Source organism: Strongyloides ratti, scaffold srae_chrx_scaffold0000002 (genome assembly GCF_001040885.1).
Source record: "Strongyloides ratti genome assembly S_ratti_ED321, scaffold srae_chrx_scaffold0000002".
NCBI classification, from domain to species: domain Eukaryota; kingdom Metazoa; phylum Nematoda; class Chromadorea; order Rhabditida; family Strongyloididae; genus Strongyloides; species Strongyloides ratti.
Window position 1 is genome coordinate 2,288,075 of NW_020171510.1, and position 20,264 is coordinate 2,308,338.

The 20,264-nt window shown below is 21.1% G+C and overlaps 6 protein-coding genes across 6 annotated transcripts; 3 read left to right on the forward strand and 3 right to left on the reverse strand.

Moving 5' to 3' along the window:
* Positions 1-2,126: 2,126 nt before the first annotated feature.
* On the forward strand, positions 2,127-2,566 carry SRAE_X000148000 (Saposin B domain and Saposin-like domain-containing protein; the record flags this gene model as incomplete). Its single annotated transcript, XM_024649451.1, has 3 exons — positions 2,127-2,198; positions 2,246-2,488; positions 2,540-2,566. The coding sequence occupies 3 exons, from the start codon at positions 2,127-2,129 to the stop codon at positions 2,564-2,566; spliced, it is 342 nt and encodes a 113-aa protein (XP_024498946.1).
* Positions 2,567-2,740: 174 nt separating this feature from the next.
* SRAE_X000148100 (Hypothetical protein) lies at positions 2,741-3,096 on the reverse strand (the record flags this gene model as incomplete). The annotated part of the gene is made up of 2 exons (XM_024649462.1): positions 2,741-2,894; positions 2,945-3,096. 2 exons carry the CDS (start codon positions 3,094-3,096, stop codon positions 2,741-2,743), a joined length of 306 nt encoding a protein of 101 aa, XP_024498947.1.
* Positions 3,097-5,428: 2,332 nt separating this feature from the next.
* Positions 5,429-8,130, forward strand: SRAE_X000148200 (MAM domain and Concanavalin A-like lectin/glucanases superfamily domain-containing protein; the record flags this gene model as incomplete). The annotated part of the gene is made up of 6 exons (XM_024649474.1): positions 5,429-5,498; positions 5,584-6,234; positions 6,284-6,420; positions 6,503-6,826; positions 6,867-7,188; positions 7,244-8,130. 6 exons carry the CDS (start codon positions 5,429-5,431, stop codon positions 8,128-8,130), a joined length of 2,391 nt encoding a protein of 796 aa, XP_024498948.1.
* A 1,717-nt stretch (positions 8,131-9,847) lies between these two features.
* Positions 9,848-11,150, forward strand: SRAE_X000148300 (Armadillo repeat-containing domain and Armadillo-like helical domain and Armadillo-type fold domain-containing protein; the record flags this gene model as incomplete). Its single annotated transcript, XM_024649485.1, has 4 exons — positions 9,848-9,910; positions 9,966-10,217; positions 10,374-10,766; positions 10,812-11,150. 4 exons carry the CDS (start codon positions 9,848-9,850, stop codon positions 11,148-11,150), a joined length of 1,047 nt encoding a protein of 348 aa, XP_024498949.1.
* A 344-nt stretch (positions 11,151-11,494) lies between these two features.
* On the reverse strand, positions 11,495-14,308 carry SRAE_X000148400 (Neu3; the record flags this gene model as incomplete). Its single annotated transcript, XM_024649496.1, has 3 exons — positions 11,495-13,271; positions 13,317-14,170; positions 14,216-14,308. 3 exons carry the CDS (start codon positions 14,306-14,308, stop codon positions 11,495-11,497), a joined length of 2,724 nt encoding a protein of 907 aa, XP_024498950.1.
* A 1,137-nt stretch (positions 14,309-15,445) lies between these two features.
* Positions 15,446-19,873, reverse strand: SRAE_X000148500 (LD20211p; the record flags this gene model as incomplete). The annotated part of the gene is made up of 5 exons (XM_024649507.1): positions 15,446-18,118; positions 18,258-18,265; positions 18,905-19,118; positions 19,160-19,630; positions 19,697-19,873. The coding sequence occupies 5 exons, from the start codon at positions 19,871-19,873 to the stop codon at positions 15,446-15,448; spliced, it is 3,543 nt and encodes a 1,180-aa protein (XP_024498951.1).
* Between the last annotated feature and the right edge of the window lie 391 nt (positions 19,874-20,264).

Below are 20,264 nucleotides of genomic sequence, written 5' to 3' on the forward strand. Positions count from 1 at the left end.
TGGGTTTTTAAATATATTTTAAAATTTAAATAAATTGAAATGTAAATTTTGCGTGGTCAAATTAATAAATATATTAGAATCTAATGACATTTTCTTAAAAATATTTTAATTTAATGTAAAGCAATTTTTTTGTATAAAATTCTTTTAATTATAATTCATTAACTATTTTAAATCAACATTTATATTACTTACTTTATATTTTAATTCTGCGAATTATTTTTTAAATTAAATATATTTTTAAATATAATATATTATGAGAAACACATTTTTATATAAAAATAATCTTATTACCAGAAACAATTATCATCTAAAAAGAATTAAAATAATTAGTTATAAAAATATAAACGTAGAAAAATTAATAGTTTAAATTTATTTTTTTCCTTAACATATTTATTTTTTTTAATTTAATTTTTTGATTATTACTTATAAATAATCAATATAAAAAAAATATATTTACTAAATTTAATATTTTGTTTAATTATAACATTGTATCATTTAATGTTCATAATTATAACTAAAATGTTTTTCAAATATTTTTATTGTAAAGTAGTAAATTATCATACTTTTTTCAAATATTATATAAAAAGTAAAATATTTAAATGATCAAAGAATAAAAATATTTATAATTTTATTTTTTTTCTATAAAAATAGTGTTCAAAAAGCAAAATATTAATTTATCAAATGTTTTACAAATTTCTATGAGTTTTTATTGGTAATAACCATTCTATAAAATTTTCATTAAATATACTTTTTTTTAATGTTTTTAAAAATTGACCTTAATTAAATAAGTAAATAATTTTATTATATTGTTAAAGCAAGTTAATTATTAGCAAAAATTTATATTATTTATGAGAATAAAGATTAAATATATTTGTATAAAGTTTTCTATCGTGTAGTAAATAATTTTTCAACATGATTTAATTTTAAACAAAAGTAAAACAATATTTTAGTAAAGTTAATTGTAAAGAACAAAAAATATTAACAATAAAAAATTACTATTACTTTGTAAAATAATTTTGATAAAAGAAAATAAAACTTATTAACAAAAATATAAAACAAACAATTTAAAAAAATATTATGTTTCATTTTTATAGATTTATATTTTATTAATAATATTTTTTTTAATTTAATAAAATTATATAAATTTTTTTTATAACATGACATTAATATTTTTTGCAAAAATTTTATTATTTACGAAATATTAATAAACTTAATTATATAAAAATTTAATTTATTTAAAAAAAATTAATTTTTACTTTTTATCTACTTTAAAATTGGAAATCACTTATATTTAAAAATTTCATTACATTTTCTAAAAATTTTTTGTATTCTTATAACATGTTTTTTAATAAATATAGAAAATAAAACTTTATAATATACAATAAAATTTTATTAAATTACTAAATTGTTATAAAAAATTAAATCTATTTTAACATCCGCGAAAAAATTATCATGTATAATTTATCGTCAATTTGTTTCACCAAAATTGAAACGTTTAAATATACTAATTTAAATTTTTTCTTAATCTTCAAATAAGTAGTATCACAAAAAAAAAAACTTTTATTTAATTTAAATCTTTTCTAAAATTATCACTATATATGCACACATTTTAAAGTATAATAAATTTATTAATAATCATCTTTCCATTTTAAATGAGATATCTTAATCAAAAATCAATTAATTCCTCCTGTAATAGACGACTTTTTCTCATTAATATAAAAAAAAAACTTGTTTATTTTCATAAAATATATATATTATATATTTTTTAAAAATTTATTAAATATTATATTTTTATAAAACAATTTTTGACACTACTTTAAAATTTAAATAATCAATTATTAAGATATTAAATTTAAAGTTTAGAACAAAAATTTGTATGTAATTGTTAATCATATTATCAATATGATAATATTAAGATAGGAAAATTATTTGTACATATTAATTTTAAAATATTATAACATTTTGATAAAATCAACTTGAATTATTATTAAAAAGTAATTTTTAATTATAATATGAATGGAAAATATAATTATAAAATTATATTATTAACTATCCTTATAAATAATATTTTTTCTAATTCAAATGATTTTCATATACTTGGAATTAATAGTCAAGAAGGATCATTGATGTTAGGATGTATTATTTGTAAACAATTTTTAAGTTATATCAATACATTTTATCAAATAGGAATGGATAAAGTAAGAGTATTATTATATTTAAATGTATAAAAAATATTTTTTTTAAGAATAGTATTAAAGATTCTATTCAAGCAGATTATTGTGATGATTTAGGTTTATTTACAAATATTTGTACAAAAACATTAAATGTATATTATAATGATTTATGGAATGATTCAATTAATGTAACAGTTAAATCAAATATAGAAAAATGTCAAAATATAGGATTATGTCCCACCACCACACAATTAGATGCATGTTTCTCCAATACTGAATTAAAATATTCGAATGGTAAAAATATGTTTATTAAGGTAAAATTATTAAAAAAAAACCACAGCATTTAATAATTTTTTTTTTTGTAGAAAAAAAAATATCGTGAAGAATTATAAATTATAACAATCTACCATACAATATCCGCTTTATTTTGTCTGTTTTTAAAAAAAAATTTTTTCTTGTAAAAATTATTAGTAATCAAAATAGACTAATACTTATATTTTAAAGCACATTTGTAGGTGACAAAAATTTTTAAATATTTGTAAAGATAATTGACCTATTTTATAAAATTAAATATCTAAAAATTTAAAAACATTAAAAAGTTTCTTTTTTGATCGAATCTTGAGGCTTCCAGTTGAAATTCTGTCTTTCCAAAAAACACAATTCATTGGAGAATAAAAACAATTATGATCTTTAGAACCAAAAAAATTGAATTGTCGTTTACTATTTAAAAAATATGTATATTAATTTAAGTAAAAAATATTAAAACTTACCTTAATGAATGTATCGGATTATCATAATAACTTTTTATTTCATTTTTGTTTTTAGGATATGGAAATAGTTTTATTAATAAAATATTATAAGTATATCCAAATGAAAATAATAAAAATAATATACTTAAACTTTTTATTATTTTATATTTCATAGTTATTTTTCTAAACAATTTAAATATAATAAACTTTATAAGTAAAACAATGTAATATGTGATATTATTAAAAAATAAATATATTTGCAAAATAAGTATATAATAATTTATATTTATTTATTCCATAAATATATATTAAATATTTTATAAATTAATAATATTTTAAAGAAATTATGTCATTAAAACATGTAAATATTTTAAAATAACTAATTTAAAGAATACCAATGTTATTTGATATCACTATAAATTAAAAAATAATTATGAAAAATATATAAAAAGGTGATATTGTTACATATATCTAAATTAATAAATAAATATATACATATATATATGACAAGAAAACTATAATATTTTAATTAAATGAATAATTTATTAACCAATCTAAAAATTATTTTAAATAAAAAATTTAAATATACTTATATATTTTAATAAAAACAAAACATTATCTTATAAGTAAAAAAATATTCAAAGAAATAGTAATTTACTTTATTATTTGCTGTTATTACTTAATGTTAATTACAATTATTTCATGTGTTCAAGAAAATTTTCTAATGCCATTAAAAAAAAATTAAAGAATTTTTATATATACTTTTTAAGTTTTATAAATGTTATTTTTAGAGATAAATAAAGAATTAAAAAAAAAAATTCAAGCAAAACAATTATTTTTAATAAGCTAAATAAATAACATTATTAAATTTTTGACAATAAAAAAATATAAATGCATAAAAGTAAAGGTATTTTAAAAAAAATCAAAATATATTAAAATAAAAAAAATTTCAATATATTACATTATAAAAGAAAAAAAACATTTTAAATAATTTATTATTAAGATAAAAAAATAAGATTTTATTACTTTGTTTCTTTTAAATAAACAATTATCAAATTTTTATTCTTTTAAACAACTTTATTATCATTTTTATTATCATTTTATTTAAATACAACAAAATATTTTATTTTTAATTATTTAAAAAATTAACACAAATGAATATCTAAATAAATTTATTAACGTAGCCATTATTGTAATAAATTTTCTTATTCTTCAAATGAAGTATATTATTTTAATATCTAGTATTTGAAGAAATTCATTGTTTACTTTATAGATAATGTATATATCAATTTTATTATATTGTATTAAAATATCAAAATTTTATATAAATTAAAAAATGCAACAAAAAAAAAGATATTTTGTTGTTTTTTTTAAACGTTATACATAAAGGTATTTTTTTTATTCAAATAATTAACATTTTGATATCATATATTTTTTTTTATTCATAATTTATTTAATAGATAAAAATAAAATTTTTATTTCCACATTATTAATAAGAAATACTATACAGGTGAATATAAGAATTAAAGTGTTTTTGAGTGATTTCGTAAAAAAGTTTTTATTATTATGAAAATTATTAATTTAAATATTAAAAAATAGGTAATATAAAATTTAATAATTTTATTCTATTTAACTTATCACGTCAATTGTACTTTTTAAAATTCAAATAGTTATTACTAATTGGTAAATTTAAAAAAAAAAAAGTTATATATAATTTATTATTTATGATACTAATTTAGATTAAAGTTTTTTTTTTTAATATTATAAATAATAAAAATTAAATATAACAAATGGACGTTTCAATTTTCTATTGTATTTATAATATACAAGAAATTAACTTTCATTTTTCATAAAGAATCAGGTTCTTGTGATAAAAATCAGTAAAATGGAAAGTAATCAAAAACTTTTTATTTTTCTCATATCTCGTCTTTTTAAATACAATTTTATAATTATAAACAAATCTGGAATTACTTATGAAGATGCGCCCGGAAGGTTAATTGTATAACATATTTCATGTACTATAGAAAGGGATATATATACAATTTAAGTGATTAAACTTTATTTACAGCATTCACTGTTCAAATTCCTGTTCCAAAATTTATCATTAATCAATGACAGAGGTGATTTTATTAAAAATAACAATTTGTGAACATAAATTTATTTAATTATTGGATAAATAATTATAAAAATGATAGAAATAAATTTTAATAATTTATATTTTTAAGTAATAAAAGATTTATAAATGACGTATTAAGGTATGATATGTCACATATTGTTGTAAAAGATATTATTCCGCCTAAGGGAGTACATAGGAAATAGCGTGAAAAAAGAAGAACCAGATTTTACCATAAAAATAACTTATTTTCTGATAATAGTCATCAATTTATCATTGTTCGTTTAGAACTAAAGTTAGTCTTTAGAAAAGGCATAATATTATTATATTATTATTTATTTAATTAAAAAGTAAAATATTAAGCAAAGGTCAATATTAATTTTTTTTTAATTATGCTTAATCAATGTTATATTTTTTATGGATTATATATTATAATATTATTTAATATATTTTATAAACCTGGTAAGCTTATATATATATATATATATTATCTATTATTTTTTTTTTAATTTAAAATATTATTTAATTATATTAAATTATTATTTAGTTTTAAGTTGTATGCCGGGTTATGAACAAGAACGTGCTAAAATAAAACAATATTTAGGATTAGAATGGGTTGAAAATGGTCTTGATAAATTAGATTCAAAAAAATTACGTCCAATACGCCATTCATCAGATCTTAATTGTGATTTTCAAAATGTTGAAACGTGTAACTGGAAAAATGTTGAAAGTAAAGAAGGATTAGATTCAATGGATTTTTTTCTTTTTACAAAAACAGATCATATAGAATTTCCATATTTACGTGTTGCACCAGGGCCATCAAAACTTTCTGAGGGTGACAATTTATTATTTATTGGTGATAGAAAACGTGAAGAACAAACAGCAATTATACGATCATCATTGATACCATGCCAAAAAAATATTGGAAAATTAACATTAGATTATTGGACATATAATGGTGCTAGATTAGAAGTTTTAATGTATGAAAAATTACCAGATGATAATATAAAATTAATACCAGAAAAATTATATTTGGATTGTGGAACTGTTTATTTAAATACTGAATGTTATGTAAATATACCTGAACGTAATACACCTTTTTATATTGCAATAAGAGGTTATGATATGGCAAATGTTGAAGGATCATTTGTAATGGTTGATAATATAAAATATGAAGCAGAATTATGTAAAGTAGCATGTAAATTTATTTTTTTAATTTTAATTTTTTTAATTATATTTTTTTTTAGTAGATTTAGGTGAAGATTTTGAAGGAAATGATTTAATAACCAGTGCAAATGGTGATTATATAAGTACACCTTCTGATTTATCTTGTTCTGATTGGAATAAAAAATGTAGATGGAGAAATAGTATTTCTGGAAATGGGGTTAGTTATTATTTTTTTATTGAAATATTTAAAAATATTTTAATTATTTTTTATTAATAAAAATAATTGACTATTTTTTTAGATATGGAAAATGGCAAAAAAGTCACCAAATGAAAGTAATTTATACAATATAACTGGAACATTTAATAGGCCAATTAAAAATTTTGTTTATTTGTATATTGAACAATATAGTAAAGGACCTTTTGTTATGTTAGTATCAGATCCAATACAATGTCAAAGTAATGAAAAATCTTTTATACAATTTCGTACATGGGCATCAAAAAATGTTCAATTAAGTATTTGTGCATTTACTTTAGCTAAAGAAAAATTAGAATGTAAAGAAATAATGTTAAGTCAAACACCAGCACCAATAAAATATCATTTCCGTCCAAAAAAAAATTTTATGGTATGTTATAAAAATATTATAATAATATTTTTATTTTTAGTATGGTATTAAAATTGATAATGTTGATCAAAATGTTGATAATTTTATAGCAATTGATGATATAAAATATTCTGCTACATTATGTGATGATGCAAAAAATTCATATGATTATGGAAATGATTTTTATGTTACTGAATTATTATCTACAATTGTTAATAGACCACTTCATACAACAAGTGATTTAAATTGTGATTTTGTAAAACGTGGTTTAGATTGTGTCTGGGGAAATGATGATAGTAATAATAATGTACTTTGGCAAATTGGATTAGGTAATATAAATATTCATAAATTTAGTTCATTAACAGGAACAAATATTTTACCAGGTAAATTTTAATTAAATTTATTTTTTTTAATAATTATATAATATTTTCAAATTAGATGGTGAATTTGGTATTGCTAATTTTACTAAACCTGGAACAGCAATATTATTATCAGAAATAATAAAATGTACAAAAGGAGATTCATCTTTAACTTTAAAATATTGGCAAACTGGTAATGCAATATTAAAAGTATGTTTAATTGATGGAAGAAAAATGACAATTATAGATTGTCAACCTGTTACTATAAATCAACCTGGTCCTATTATAATTGATATTCCCCAAGTAACATCTCCATTTCGATTATCATTTTATGCTGAATCATCTAGTCAAGGTACCATTATTGTTGATGATATAAAAATGGATGGTATTATATGTTCTAGTACACCTATTACAAAATATCCAAAACAATCAAAAGCATTTGCAGCAATAACACAAATATTTAGTAAAAAAATTATTGAAATTCCAGATCCAAATGTTTGTAGATTATTATCATGTGATTTTAATCAAAATTCTACATGCCTTTTTACTTCTGAACATTTACCATCTAGTAAATCAGAATTTATATTATCTAATAAAGCTATGTGGGTTGTATTAAGTAAAGAAAATTATATAGCAATGCTTGCTTCACCTATCTTTAGTCTTAATACACAAGGAAGATTTCATTTTGATTATAAAATTTATGAAGGAAATGTTGATATTTTTGTTTGTCAAGATAGTGTTAAACGTTCATTTGATACATGTTTTAAAGTTTCATCAAATACCAAAAAAAATAAAGAAAAATATGATATAGATAATAATTGGAAACATGAGTATGTTGATATATTGCCATCAGACATTCGTCTTTATATTGTTGTAAAATTTTCTGAAGAAAGTTTATTTCATAGAGCACGAATTGCAATTGATAATTTAATATTAAGAGATGTTGAAAATAATGACATATGTTAATGGAATGCAAATTTAATTTATGGATCTCAAATTGTAACAAAGAATTATTTTTAATTTATTTATTATAGAAATTATTAAAAAAAAAATTGTTAAAAAAAATAAATGATTTCTAAATTTGTAGATATAATAAAATTCTTAAATTTTTTTAAAGCAATTTTTATTATAAAGTCAAAAGATTTCCTTCCTTTTTTTATTAGTATATTTTAATAAAATAAAATATAAATTATATTAATTTGATATATTTACATGATTCACAACGTTTAAGATATATATTTTAAAAGTATTTTTTTTTTTATATTAATTTTATTTTGTTAGAATGATTGCAAGCATAATAATTGTAAAATTTTATATCTAAAATTTATATGTGCTAATATAAAGAATATTAAAGTATAAAATGACTGATAAAATTAGTGTTATTTAGAAAACTAAACATTATCTATTTTAAAATTATATAAAATTGCTTAAAATGGATACTTTGTCCGAGCAATTTATATATTTATATAAAAATATCTGTAAAGAGATTTTTCAATTTACTTTAAAATTTTCTTTCTTTTGAAGTTTATATTTTATATTTTAAATAAAATATTTCTTCAATATCATTTTATATTTTATAAAATATAGTAAGGCTTTTTTATTTTAAAATTTATTCATAATTGTTAGGTAGTATAAGGAAATTATTTATATAAAGAATAAGTGTAGATAACAATTATACTTTTAGAAAAAATTTTAAAACGTCTTTATAACTTATATAGATATATATACATATCATATAATATAAAATGAAAAATAATATTATAAAAGGAAATTAAACATTTTTTAATCAAAAAAAAATATATTTAATTAACTTTTTAAATATATATAAAATCTTTATATAAATATAATATAATAATGTTCTTATAATATACTTTATAGTCACTATATTTTTATTATTTTTATAAATTATTTTTTAAAAATTGTTAATAATTCTATATATTATTTAAAAGTTTTTTTTTCTATAAATATTTTTAGCTAATGACTATAACTTTTTTTTTATATTTTATGAATGTATTATTATTTAACCATCAATAATAATTTGTTTTTTTTTCCTTATTTTTTTATAACTGATAAAATATTCAACATTTTATACATTTTTTATGGATACATTTTATCTTAAAATTATATATATAAACATATATATATATATATGTGTGTATTTTCTTTACAATAAATTCATTTCATTTTCATAATAAATTATAGAAGCACCTTAATAAATAGAAAATGATAAAAATTTAAATATTCTATAAAAATTTCTTTTTCTATCCACATTGCCCTATTATTATTTCTTCTAAAATATAAATATATAAAATGTGACTATTTTACATAACAACTATTTGTTAGCCTTATATAATGAAGCGTTGGCATAAATGTAAAAGTAAATGAATAACAGCTGTTGTATTGATAAAGAAAAATCAATATGAATTTTTAAGTAATTTATTTAAAATTTTATTTTTATATTTTATTTTAAAAAAATTATATTTTTTTTTATTAACTTATGTATATTCAAATTAAATTATTTTTTATTAATATTTTAAAGTTGTATAATTTTAATATAATTATTCATTTATTGAAATTTTTTAAAACAAATTTCTTATAATTTTAACAATATTACAATTTATATATTTTTCTTAAAAATAATTTAGGTGCTATGATATTTTGATAGTATTTAAAAATAATAAAAATGGGACACCAACAATCATCATTTGTTGTTGAAATTGCTTCTCCAAAATATGGAAAATTTCAGGTAATTAAAAAAATTTATAAAAATTAAATAAAAAAATTTCTTTTTTTAATTTTAGTCAATTCCACAAAAAGATCCTGAAGAAAATTCTAAATCAAATTGGCGTATAACAGTTAACCCTTCAGCTGAATTAAGTTCAAATGAACAAATTAAATCATTAGTTAATCGTCTATATAATGTACAACGACTTTTATCACATAATGATATGAAACTTATATCAGCATCTTTAAATTGTTTTGACACAAACCAAGATTTGTTTGTTCCTCTTCTTACAATAATTTCTAATGCAACAGCACATTCAGCTAATCAAGTAAGAATTTAAAAAATAAAACTTTTTTTTTTATTAATTAATATAAAAAAAAAAGATATAAAGAAAAATTTTTATAGTAGTATATAAAAAAATAATTATTTCTAAATCTGACAAACATTTTTTTTTATTTCCTTATTCATTTTTTTTTTATTATAGATACTCTTTAGAGAACATGGAATAACTACTAAAATCATTAATCTTTTTGTTAAAAAAAACATGGATTGGCCAAAGTCATGCAGAGTTATGCTTCTTCAATGTATTGCTAACATGGCTGTTGATGTGGAAAATGAGGAAATTTTGAAAAAAGCAATTCCTATAATAATAAGAAAAACTGAATCAACAGTTGAAATGGAAAGTGTAATTGCTTTACAAGCATTAACAAATTTATCAGTTAACATTTCTTCACAACAAATCCATATGTATATTCCTGTAATTCCAACGTGTATAAATAAGTTATGGGTAAAAGGAGAAGTTAATTTAAATTCTCTACGTTTACTTATTAACTTATCATGTTGTCCTGATATTGTTCCATATATTTTAGCAGCAAAGGTACTATAATAATATATCATATTTCAACAAATATTTTATTTTTAGACTGTCACAGGTTTCTTTACAATTTTGGATACTGATAAAATTGAATATCTTGTAAGAGCTATAACATGGTTATTATGTTTATCTACAGCTGTTGAGACTCTTCAAATATCTTATGAACAAATTTCACATTTAAATCAAGATCCATTTCATAATTCTAGTTTTACAATATATAATACATTATATGGAGCTAAAGGAAAAGGTGAATTACTTGAAAAAATGAGTAACTTGTCAAATCATAAAAATATTGATGTTTCAACAAAAGCAAAACGTTTATATGAAACTCTTAGACTTATACCAACTTATTTTTCATCTTCTTTTAGTCTCAAAGGATTACTATAAAGAAGCAGCTATTAAAAATCATAATGTTCCCAAGATGCTTTAAAATACAAATTGTTTTTGAGAAATAAACAATATTTATTTCTTAAGGATATATAAAATTTTACTTGGAATTTGATCTCAATAAATAAATAGCTTATTATTAATAGTAATAAATTAACATAATTGTAAAGAGACATTAAAAATGTCAATTTTTTATTATTTTTTTTTTAAATATAAATGGTAAATAAATTTTTAAAATAAAATTATATCATATTAATCTTTTTTGATAATTTTCTTTTAGATTAGTTAGTATTAAAGTAATTAAAAGAAGTAGTGTTTAATTTTTTCAAAATAATTTTTTTAAATTATTTAGTTATCTTTTCATCGAAACGTTTTGCAAGGTCCTTCACATTAATTTTTGGCAAGGATTCTGTTAAATTATCATTATTATTATCATTTTGTTGATGTTTGATATCTTTATTTTGGTTATCTGATACAATATCTTCATAATAATTTGTATTCTTTATAATTGGTTTTTTTGCAATTTTTGGTTTAATACCGTGCTTAGGAACAGGTGGTGGTGGTTGTGATGGACGTTGTATTCCATTACAATGCATCATTTCATACTCATTATTAATATTATATGGAATATTCATTTGTTTATGACTAATTTTATCATTAGTATTTGAATGAGATGTATTATCTTCTATTTTTTCATTAATATATGTATTTTGTAATTTACAAACATCATTATTTGGTGCTATCGGAGGTGGGATTTTTGGTCTATCACAAGTAAAATAATTCTTAGGTCCCGATAATTGTACATAACTACCACCATCAGTATAATTACATGTTGGAGGTTTAAATGATGGTGGTTTAGGAATAAATCTTGCTGTTAAAAAATCTCCAGCATGAACTTCATTTTCATTAGTACCCCATGCAGCATTTATATTTTCATTTGGTTTAGGTAAACGATTAGGTGGAGCAGGAGCTTTTCTAACAGGAACAAGCATACCACGAATATTTAAAACATTTTTAAATTTTTTCCAAACAATTTTAGGTAAACAAATGTTTTTATTTTTTTTATAATAATATGATAATCCTCCAAAAATTGCAATTGTAAATATAAAAAACCACATTACCCATAAAAATGGTCTAAAAGCAGCTGTATCATGCATTGGACCACTATTAATTGATCCACCATATCCAGGAATTTCACATCCTGTACCACCATAACCATATTTACAATGACAATTTCCAACATTATTACATATTCCTAAATTATTACAATCACTTGGATCACAAAATGGTAAAGTTGCAATAACATCACTTTTTTGTTTACATTGTGCTCCTACACAGAATTTATCATTACCACATCTAGAACCATCAGGAACCATACCAGGATCTCTATCTTTAAGATTTATTGAATACGTAGTTCTAAATGTTCTACATGTTGTAGTTTTATCACCTTCTTTTGCCCATGACATTACACTACGTATAGAATATGGATCACCAAATATTGGTTGATTATTAAGATTATCACATTGTAATGAACCACAAAAAACATCTTGTTCTTTACATTTAAAAAATGTATCATTTTTATAACCACAATTTCCATATTCGTTTCCCACAATATTAAGTTTTTTATAACATATATCAACACCATTATGTATTTCAGCACCCCATAATTTAGCACATTGTTTATCTCTATCTCCACAATAACCATTATAACAGAACGAATCAGGTGATAATGGACAATGTACACCATCTTGAATATAAAAATCAGCAGGACAATATTGTGAATTACCATCACAAAATTCTGGTAAATCACATTCACTTTTAGGTAATCGACACATCATAGCTTTTTTTTTAGGTTTACATGTTTTTAAATCACAACAATCACCACTAGCACATTCTGCATTATCAGAAAGTTTACATGTTGCTGGAATACAACATGATGAATCACAATGTACTGTACTCCCACAATCACAATCTTCACCCGCTTCAACAATACCATTACCACATTTTGAGTCACCTTTTTTAGTTTTGGGAACATTCATTAAACAATAATCAACACCACGACTTAGTGATGTACTAAGTTGACTTAAACTACATTCTGACCAATGATTAGGTAGAGTTAAGCTTTAAATTTTTTTTTTTATTAAAAAATAAAAATATTAAACTTACTTGCTTGCTACATACATAATACAAATTGGACTTGCACATTTACATGGATCAGGATATGGTGCATCATGTTCCATACCAAAATTATGTCCCATTTCATGTGCTACTGTAGCAGCAACAAAAGCAGGATTAGGATTATGATCCATATCAACACCTACAGAATTATCATTAGCACACATTGTACCTTTATATGCTTTTCCAATAACACTATTTTTAAATACTTTATTTGTTATTAAATGTGTATTATCATGTGGTTGATGTTTCATTAGTTTTACTCTATATTCTACTAAATTTTGTAATGAAACATTTGATTCTTCAGAAACAGTAATTAAATCTTTATCCTTCCAAACTTCAACATATGTTAAATAAACATATATATTTAAAGGTGAATATAGGACATTTACAAAATCTGCAATAGCTTGAAGACGTGTATTAACAAGTTTTTCATCTTTATTATATTTTATATATATTGAATTATCGGCAATTAATCCAAGTTCAACATATCTTTTTTTATCACTTATATAATTATCATAGTAATCAGGTTTTCTTACAAAATTATTTTTTTTAGAAGATTGTCGTTTATGTCTATTTTTATGAAATGAAGGACAAGGAATAATTGAATTAGTCGTTAATTGAAAGATATCGCTATAACCGGATTTGTTTGAAAGAATATAAAAATTATCATTTGACTTTAATATACCAGAAATTATTTGAGGTAAACAAAAATTAATACTTAAAAACACATGATCATTTGGATTTGACTCAAAATGACATTCAGAAGTTTCTTTCTGTTTTATTTCTACAGTATAATTATAATTATGTGTTAAAGTACTTTGTAATAGTAAGGTTACTTTTGACTAAATATAATAAGATTAATATTGTAATTTACTAACAAAACTTACTTTGTTTAGAATACTTGACGGACTATTGATATTTAAGATTTCTCCTTTGTCAATTATACCTATTGCTAATTCACAATTGCTTATAGTATTCATAATGTCAAATGATATAGAAAAGCAATTTTGCGACAAGGTAGAAAATCAAACAAATATAACAACCTTTTTAACACTTCTAACATATACAATGTTAAACAATATTTCGCTCTAAGACCTTGTAGAACACTAACAACAAAACATTTGTATTTTAATAGTCCAGAAATAATGCCTATTTCACTATAAGACAACAACTGTTAAATTAAACTATTGATAATAATATTTCCCTTTATTATTAAATGACTCAGTTAATATATGATTCATTCTATAAAATATATATTTCAATTTATGACACATTATTTTAAATTTTAATCTTTGAATTGTTTACATTAAATTCATATAAAGAAATTTTTATAATAAAAAAAAATTTGTCATTTATTATTTTTTTTTTGTAATTAATCAGTTTTTATTATTTTATCATTATTTTTTAGGCCTTGAATAATTTAAAATTGTAAAACAGGAATTATTATGTTGAATTAACTTTAAAATAATGATACTGTAGTTTCTAAGTTTAAAGTAGTTTTATATTAAAAAAGTTTTTCTATAAAAGTGTAAAAAAAATAGTAATTGTCTTAGAAAAAAGTATGTAGAAATGAAGGTTATAAAGATAAAAAAGTACATTTTAAATTAATATATTCTTTAAAAATAGTTGTACTTATTTTTTTAATGTTAAAAATCTTATTTATATAAAAAAAATTTTGTCTTTTAATAACAAAAATATTTTTTATTCTATTAAATAAATGTAGTTTTTTTTTAACGCAAAGGAATAATGTTTTACCTTTATAATAAATATATTATCAAAAAATGAAAAATTTTTTAATTTTAATAACATATGACTACATAATTCATTTTTTAACTGTTTATCGCATTTAAGTTTTTATGTTGTTTTACAAAAATTATAAAACTATTAAATTTAATATCTGATTATGAACATGATTTTTTAATGCTTGCTTTATGTGGTATATTAAGCTTTATAAAATATTTTTTAGTTAAAAAAATTAATTTTTTCTTTTTAAAATTATTTATTATATAATGAAACAATTTTATTTTTGCGGATACAAAAAACGTATCTTGTGAATGAATAGTTACGTTGAAAATAAAAAAAAAAAACATATTCATATCAATGTAAATAAATTAGATTTATATTTCATTTCCAGTAAAATCTCCATATCTCCAGATGTTAAGATGTTCACGTCTAGCTTTTTGTTCAGCATTAAGATATTCTTCTAAGACAGCTTTGAATTTTGGTTCATGTCTATCATCAACAGTAACAAGATATCCATCACTAACTAATTTTTTACCAACATCATATTTTACACCAGCTTTCTTATCATCGATAGCAAGAGTAACATAGTCATCTTTACCAACTTTGTATTCTAAAGCAGCATAAATGTATTCTTCTTGATATAAAATATCAGTAAGAGCAACAAATGAAAGATCACCGAATTCATCCATTGGTGGTGGATTAACAAAAGCAAGACGTACTTCTCTAGCAATTTGTTGAAGTGCCTTATCCTCAGCAGATATTGGTTTAATATTATCTATATTGTAATTTAAAATTTCTGAATTTCCATAATCAATATAGAAAACATTAGCTTTATTGTCTCTTATTCCATCTATACGAGCACGTGTCCATTTCCCATATTGCGAATCTTTTGCCATACAAAGTTCCCCCCTCTTTGGTAATATTTGACTAACAGAATTTTTAGCACAAATTTGAAGTCTTTCCATAAGGTCAACCAAACTTTTTTCATGATCATAGAATTGTAAATATATTTTAAATGTCGCTCTATCAACATATGAAATAACAACACGTTTAAATATTTGTTTGCGTTCAGAATTGTCATTTTCTTTTGGAGCTACTTCAACAACCTTATTTTCATCAACATAATTTTCCCAAATATTTAATTTTTTCTTTTTAGCACTTTCCTCTGCAGCATAAAATTCATTAGCAAAACGGGATTTATCAATGGCACTATGAACATAAGCAAGACCATTTTCAATTAAACTTTTAGCTACATTGATGTTTCCAGTTTTTTGAAGTACAAATATTTGACCAATAAAACCTCCAGTTTTATCAATAGCATCAATTTCAACTTCAACATCATGCTGTAATGCAATTTTTTTGGCAAAATTTATTGCTTCAACACCAAATGGTTCATTGTCACTTCCTCCAGGTCTACCAGCACGTGGACATGTTATTCCAGATAAAGCCATTGAAATAACTAAATTTTCCTTTGGGAGAAAAACACGATAACGAGATCCGGATGTTACAAATTCAATGATACCAGAATGTTTTGTTGTTCTTTGTAAAGAAGGTAAAAACTGTTTGGCACGTGAATAATCTCCAATAAGTTCAGTAACACGCATAGACATTGTATTTGCGTTATCAGCCCATAAATTAACTTTTGCACTCTCTGCTTCTTTTTCAGCTGCTAAAAGAGTATCATATTGGGATGAACGATTTTCATCATCACGTCTATGTTTAATTACTTTTGCAAAGCCTTTTTTAACTAAAAGTTCACAAATATTCTCTTTATCCAAATATACAGTTCCACATACTTTTTCAGGAAATTGTTCAGATTTAGGTTGAATATAATCAACAACAATTTTAACAGATTTACCAATAAGTTTTCTTCTTAAATATTCTCTTGCCATATACATACATGGAATATCATAAAGAGCACGAAAAGCTTTTGAAGAAGTGTTATTTTCTTTTTGTGTATCCATACGTGGTGGTCGTAATGAAGAAAAGTAATATTTAACAATATTTCCAGAACCATTTTCAATCATAATATTATCACCGAGACCAACTTCTACAACAATACCATTTGTTTGTCCTTTTGATTGAGAAATTGTTCCACCTTCATAATCTTTCCAAACATTAATTTTTCTTTCTTTGGCAACTTTTTCAGCATCACGATATGCTTGAGCACCACCGGTAACAAGTCCAATAGACCAATCAATGCATTTAGCATAACCTTCTCTTAATAAAAGAACAGCAATATTTCCAGCACGATGAGCAATTGATGCAACAATTCTTTGATTATCAACACCCTCAACAATAAGATCAATTTCTCTGTTTAATAAACGTGCTTCAACAAATAATTTAGCTTCTTCAGCATATTGTTCTTTTTTTACTAAAGCAGGACATTTAATTCCACTTAAAACAAATGTTATGTAGGCACTTTCTTGTGAGATATAAGCACGGAAAGAACTACCATCACGAACATTTTCAATAATAGCTTTAATAGATGTTCCTTTATATTTTTGAACAAATCCTTGTATATTTTGAATATTCCATTGAATGTTTCTAATATGTTTATGATGTTCACTTTCATCAATCCATTTTCCAAGTTTTGATGATTTGGCTTTTTCTTGTAGAGCTAATAATTTCTCAACAAATTCATTAGATTGTTTAACAGGTTTAATTTCCATTAAACCAGCAGCAGTGGCAGATTCAGAAATATTTTCACATTTATCCAAATTTTCAGTTCCAATTATAATTTGTCCAAATTCACGACCATTTGAACCAATATATTCTCTTATAAAAGTAACACGACGTCCAACAAGTCTGCGACGAACAAATTCACGGCATTCCCATGCAAATGGTTCATCTTGAGTACCAGATGTTGATTCTGTAGGAGCTTTACCAAGATGTGGAGCTTTTGTGTATGCTAAGCATACAAACATATCAGTACTATTATCTCCAGTTCCCATAAGAATAATGCTATCACCAGATAAAACTTGTTTAACATATGCAATTTTCGTTTTAGCTGATTGATCGGCCATTTTCAATTTTAACTCCAATATCTAGAAGATAAAATTAATAAATTAATATAAAAAAAAAATATATACATATATATAAATTAAATTATAACGATATGTATTAACATATATATAAATATATATTAAATTAAATGATTATAATAATATATTAAATTAAATTTACAATTTTTACTATTAAAATTATAGCTAAGATATATAAATGACAATATAATTCTTTTTTGTATAAATTAAATTTGTTTGAGAATACATGTGTAATAACTGCCAACGCATTTCTGTGCGTAACGTTTTAAATAAGATCTGTCGACCTCGAATTGCAAATATAAATGACCAAAAAAATCGTGATAAGAGCAGTATATTAATCTGCATCTTGATAGTTATATTATATATATATATATTTTTTTTAATTATGCTTATTTTTATTTTATAATCATAAGATAAGATTATTAAATATATTTTTTTATATATATAAATATGTTTTTAGTAATAACTATGAATTTCACATATATATGGTTATGACGTTTATACATGTGCAAAAGAAAAAAAAAATTTTTATAATATTGAGTATATATAATAATTAAGGAACTATAACACATTTTTAAATTAATATTAAATTATTTATAAATGGAAATATGAAGCATAAAAATTACTTAACATAATTGTCTTCATGTTTTATAAAAATGAAAATAAAGATATGTGAATCATAAAATATTTTTTTTTAAATTATGTAATAATTAACATATTATAATTGTGGAAAAAAAAAAAGAATAGAATAAAAATGTGGTGTTTGATATTTTCATTTATATTTATAACCTGTTTCTAAATTCATATCATCAAGTATACGAATCCAAGCTTCCCACTCAAGTTCACCTCTTTTCCATTTTTTTTCACATTTATTATTTTTTGTTCCCTCAAAATTTACTCCTCCAGCTCCACCACTTGCAATTTGAAAAGTTACATTTTGAGCATCAACAGATGGAATGATAAATTTAGAATGATCATAATTTGCCATTGACATGATTTTAACCTATAAAATGATAAATTAAATTAAAAAAAGTTTTAGAATACCTGTGTTTCACATGCAATTATCAGATGGTATGTCAAAAATAATGCTTCCATTATTGTTTCACCACAACAAACAAATCCATGATTTCTCAAAAGCATAACTTTTTTGTTACCTAAATCGTTAACAAATTTTATTTTTTCCTTTTCACTATTAATTATTCCCTCATAATCATGATAAGTTACTTGACCAATAATCATTGACTCCTGACAAATTGGTAATAAACCACAAGTCATTGAGGAAACGGCAACGACATCAGGAACATGTAAATGAATGACACAACCTATTTCATTATTATATTCATGGATTGCTGAATGAAGAATATAACCAGCGTTATTAATACCATATTTTGTGCTTCCTTTATCAAGAATATCTCCTTTTTCATCTACTTTAATTAAACTTGATGCAGTAATTTCATGGTATAGCAAACCAAATGGATTAATTAATATTTCATTTTTATATTTAGAAATTCTAGCCTATAATATTTATTTGTATATATAATGTTATATATATTTTAATATATAAAATAGTTTATATATTACCGTTAAATGGTTAAAAACACTTTGTGATAATCCCATTTGATCTATTATTCTGTATAAACATGCTAAATTATTACGTACTTCAATTTCTTCTTTATCATAATTAGATTCCTTTTCATTAATATCTGCAATTTTCTTATAAATTTTTGATGAGAGATATTGAAGTCCTATCACTTTCATGTCAAATTATTCTTAAATAAATATTTTCATGAATAAACTTAATATATTTTTAATTATTAGTATACTCAAAAGTAAACATCAAAATTATTTTTGGAATATAATTATAATATGATATTCTTTTTTCAAAATATATTTATTTTCTTATGATTAATATATAAAAGTTAAATTAAATAAAAATGCAAATATATGATGTAGATAAAATTTTTATATATGATAAATAAATAAAAACAATTTAATGTTGTTCGATAAATCAAAGATTTTTAGCTATTAAATTTTTTAGTAAATTTTTTTTATGATTATCTACTAAATTGTATAGGAAAACAATTTATTGTTTTTTAAATATTTATCATATCCAATTTTAACTATTGGTAAATTTTCTTTAAAATGACAT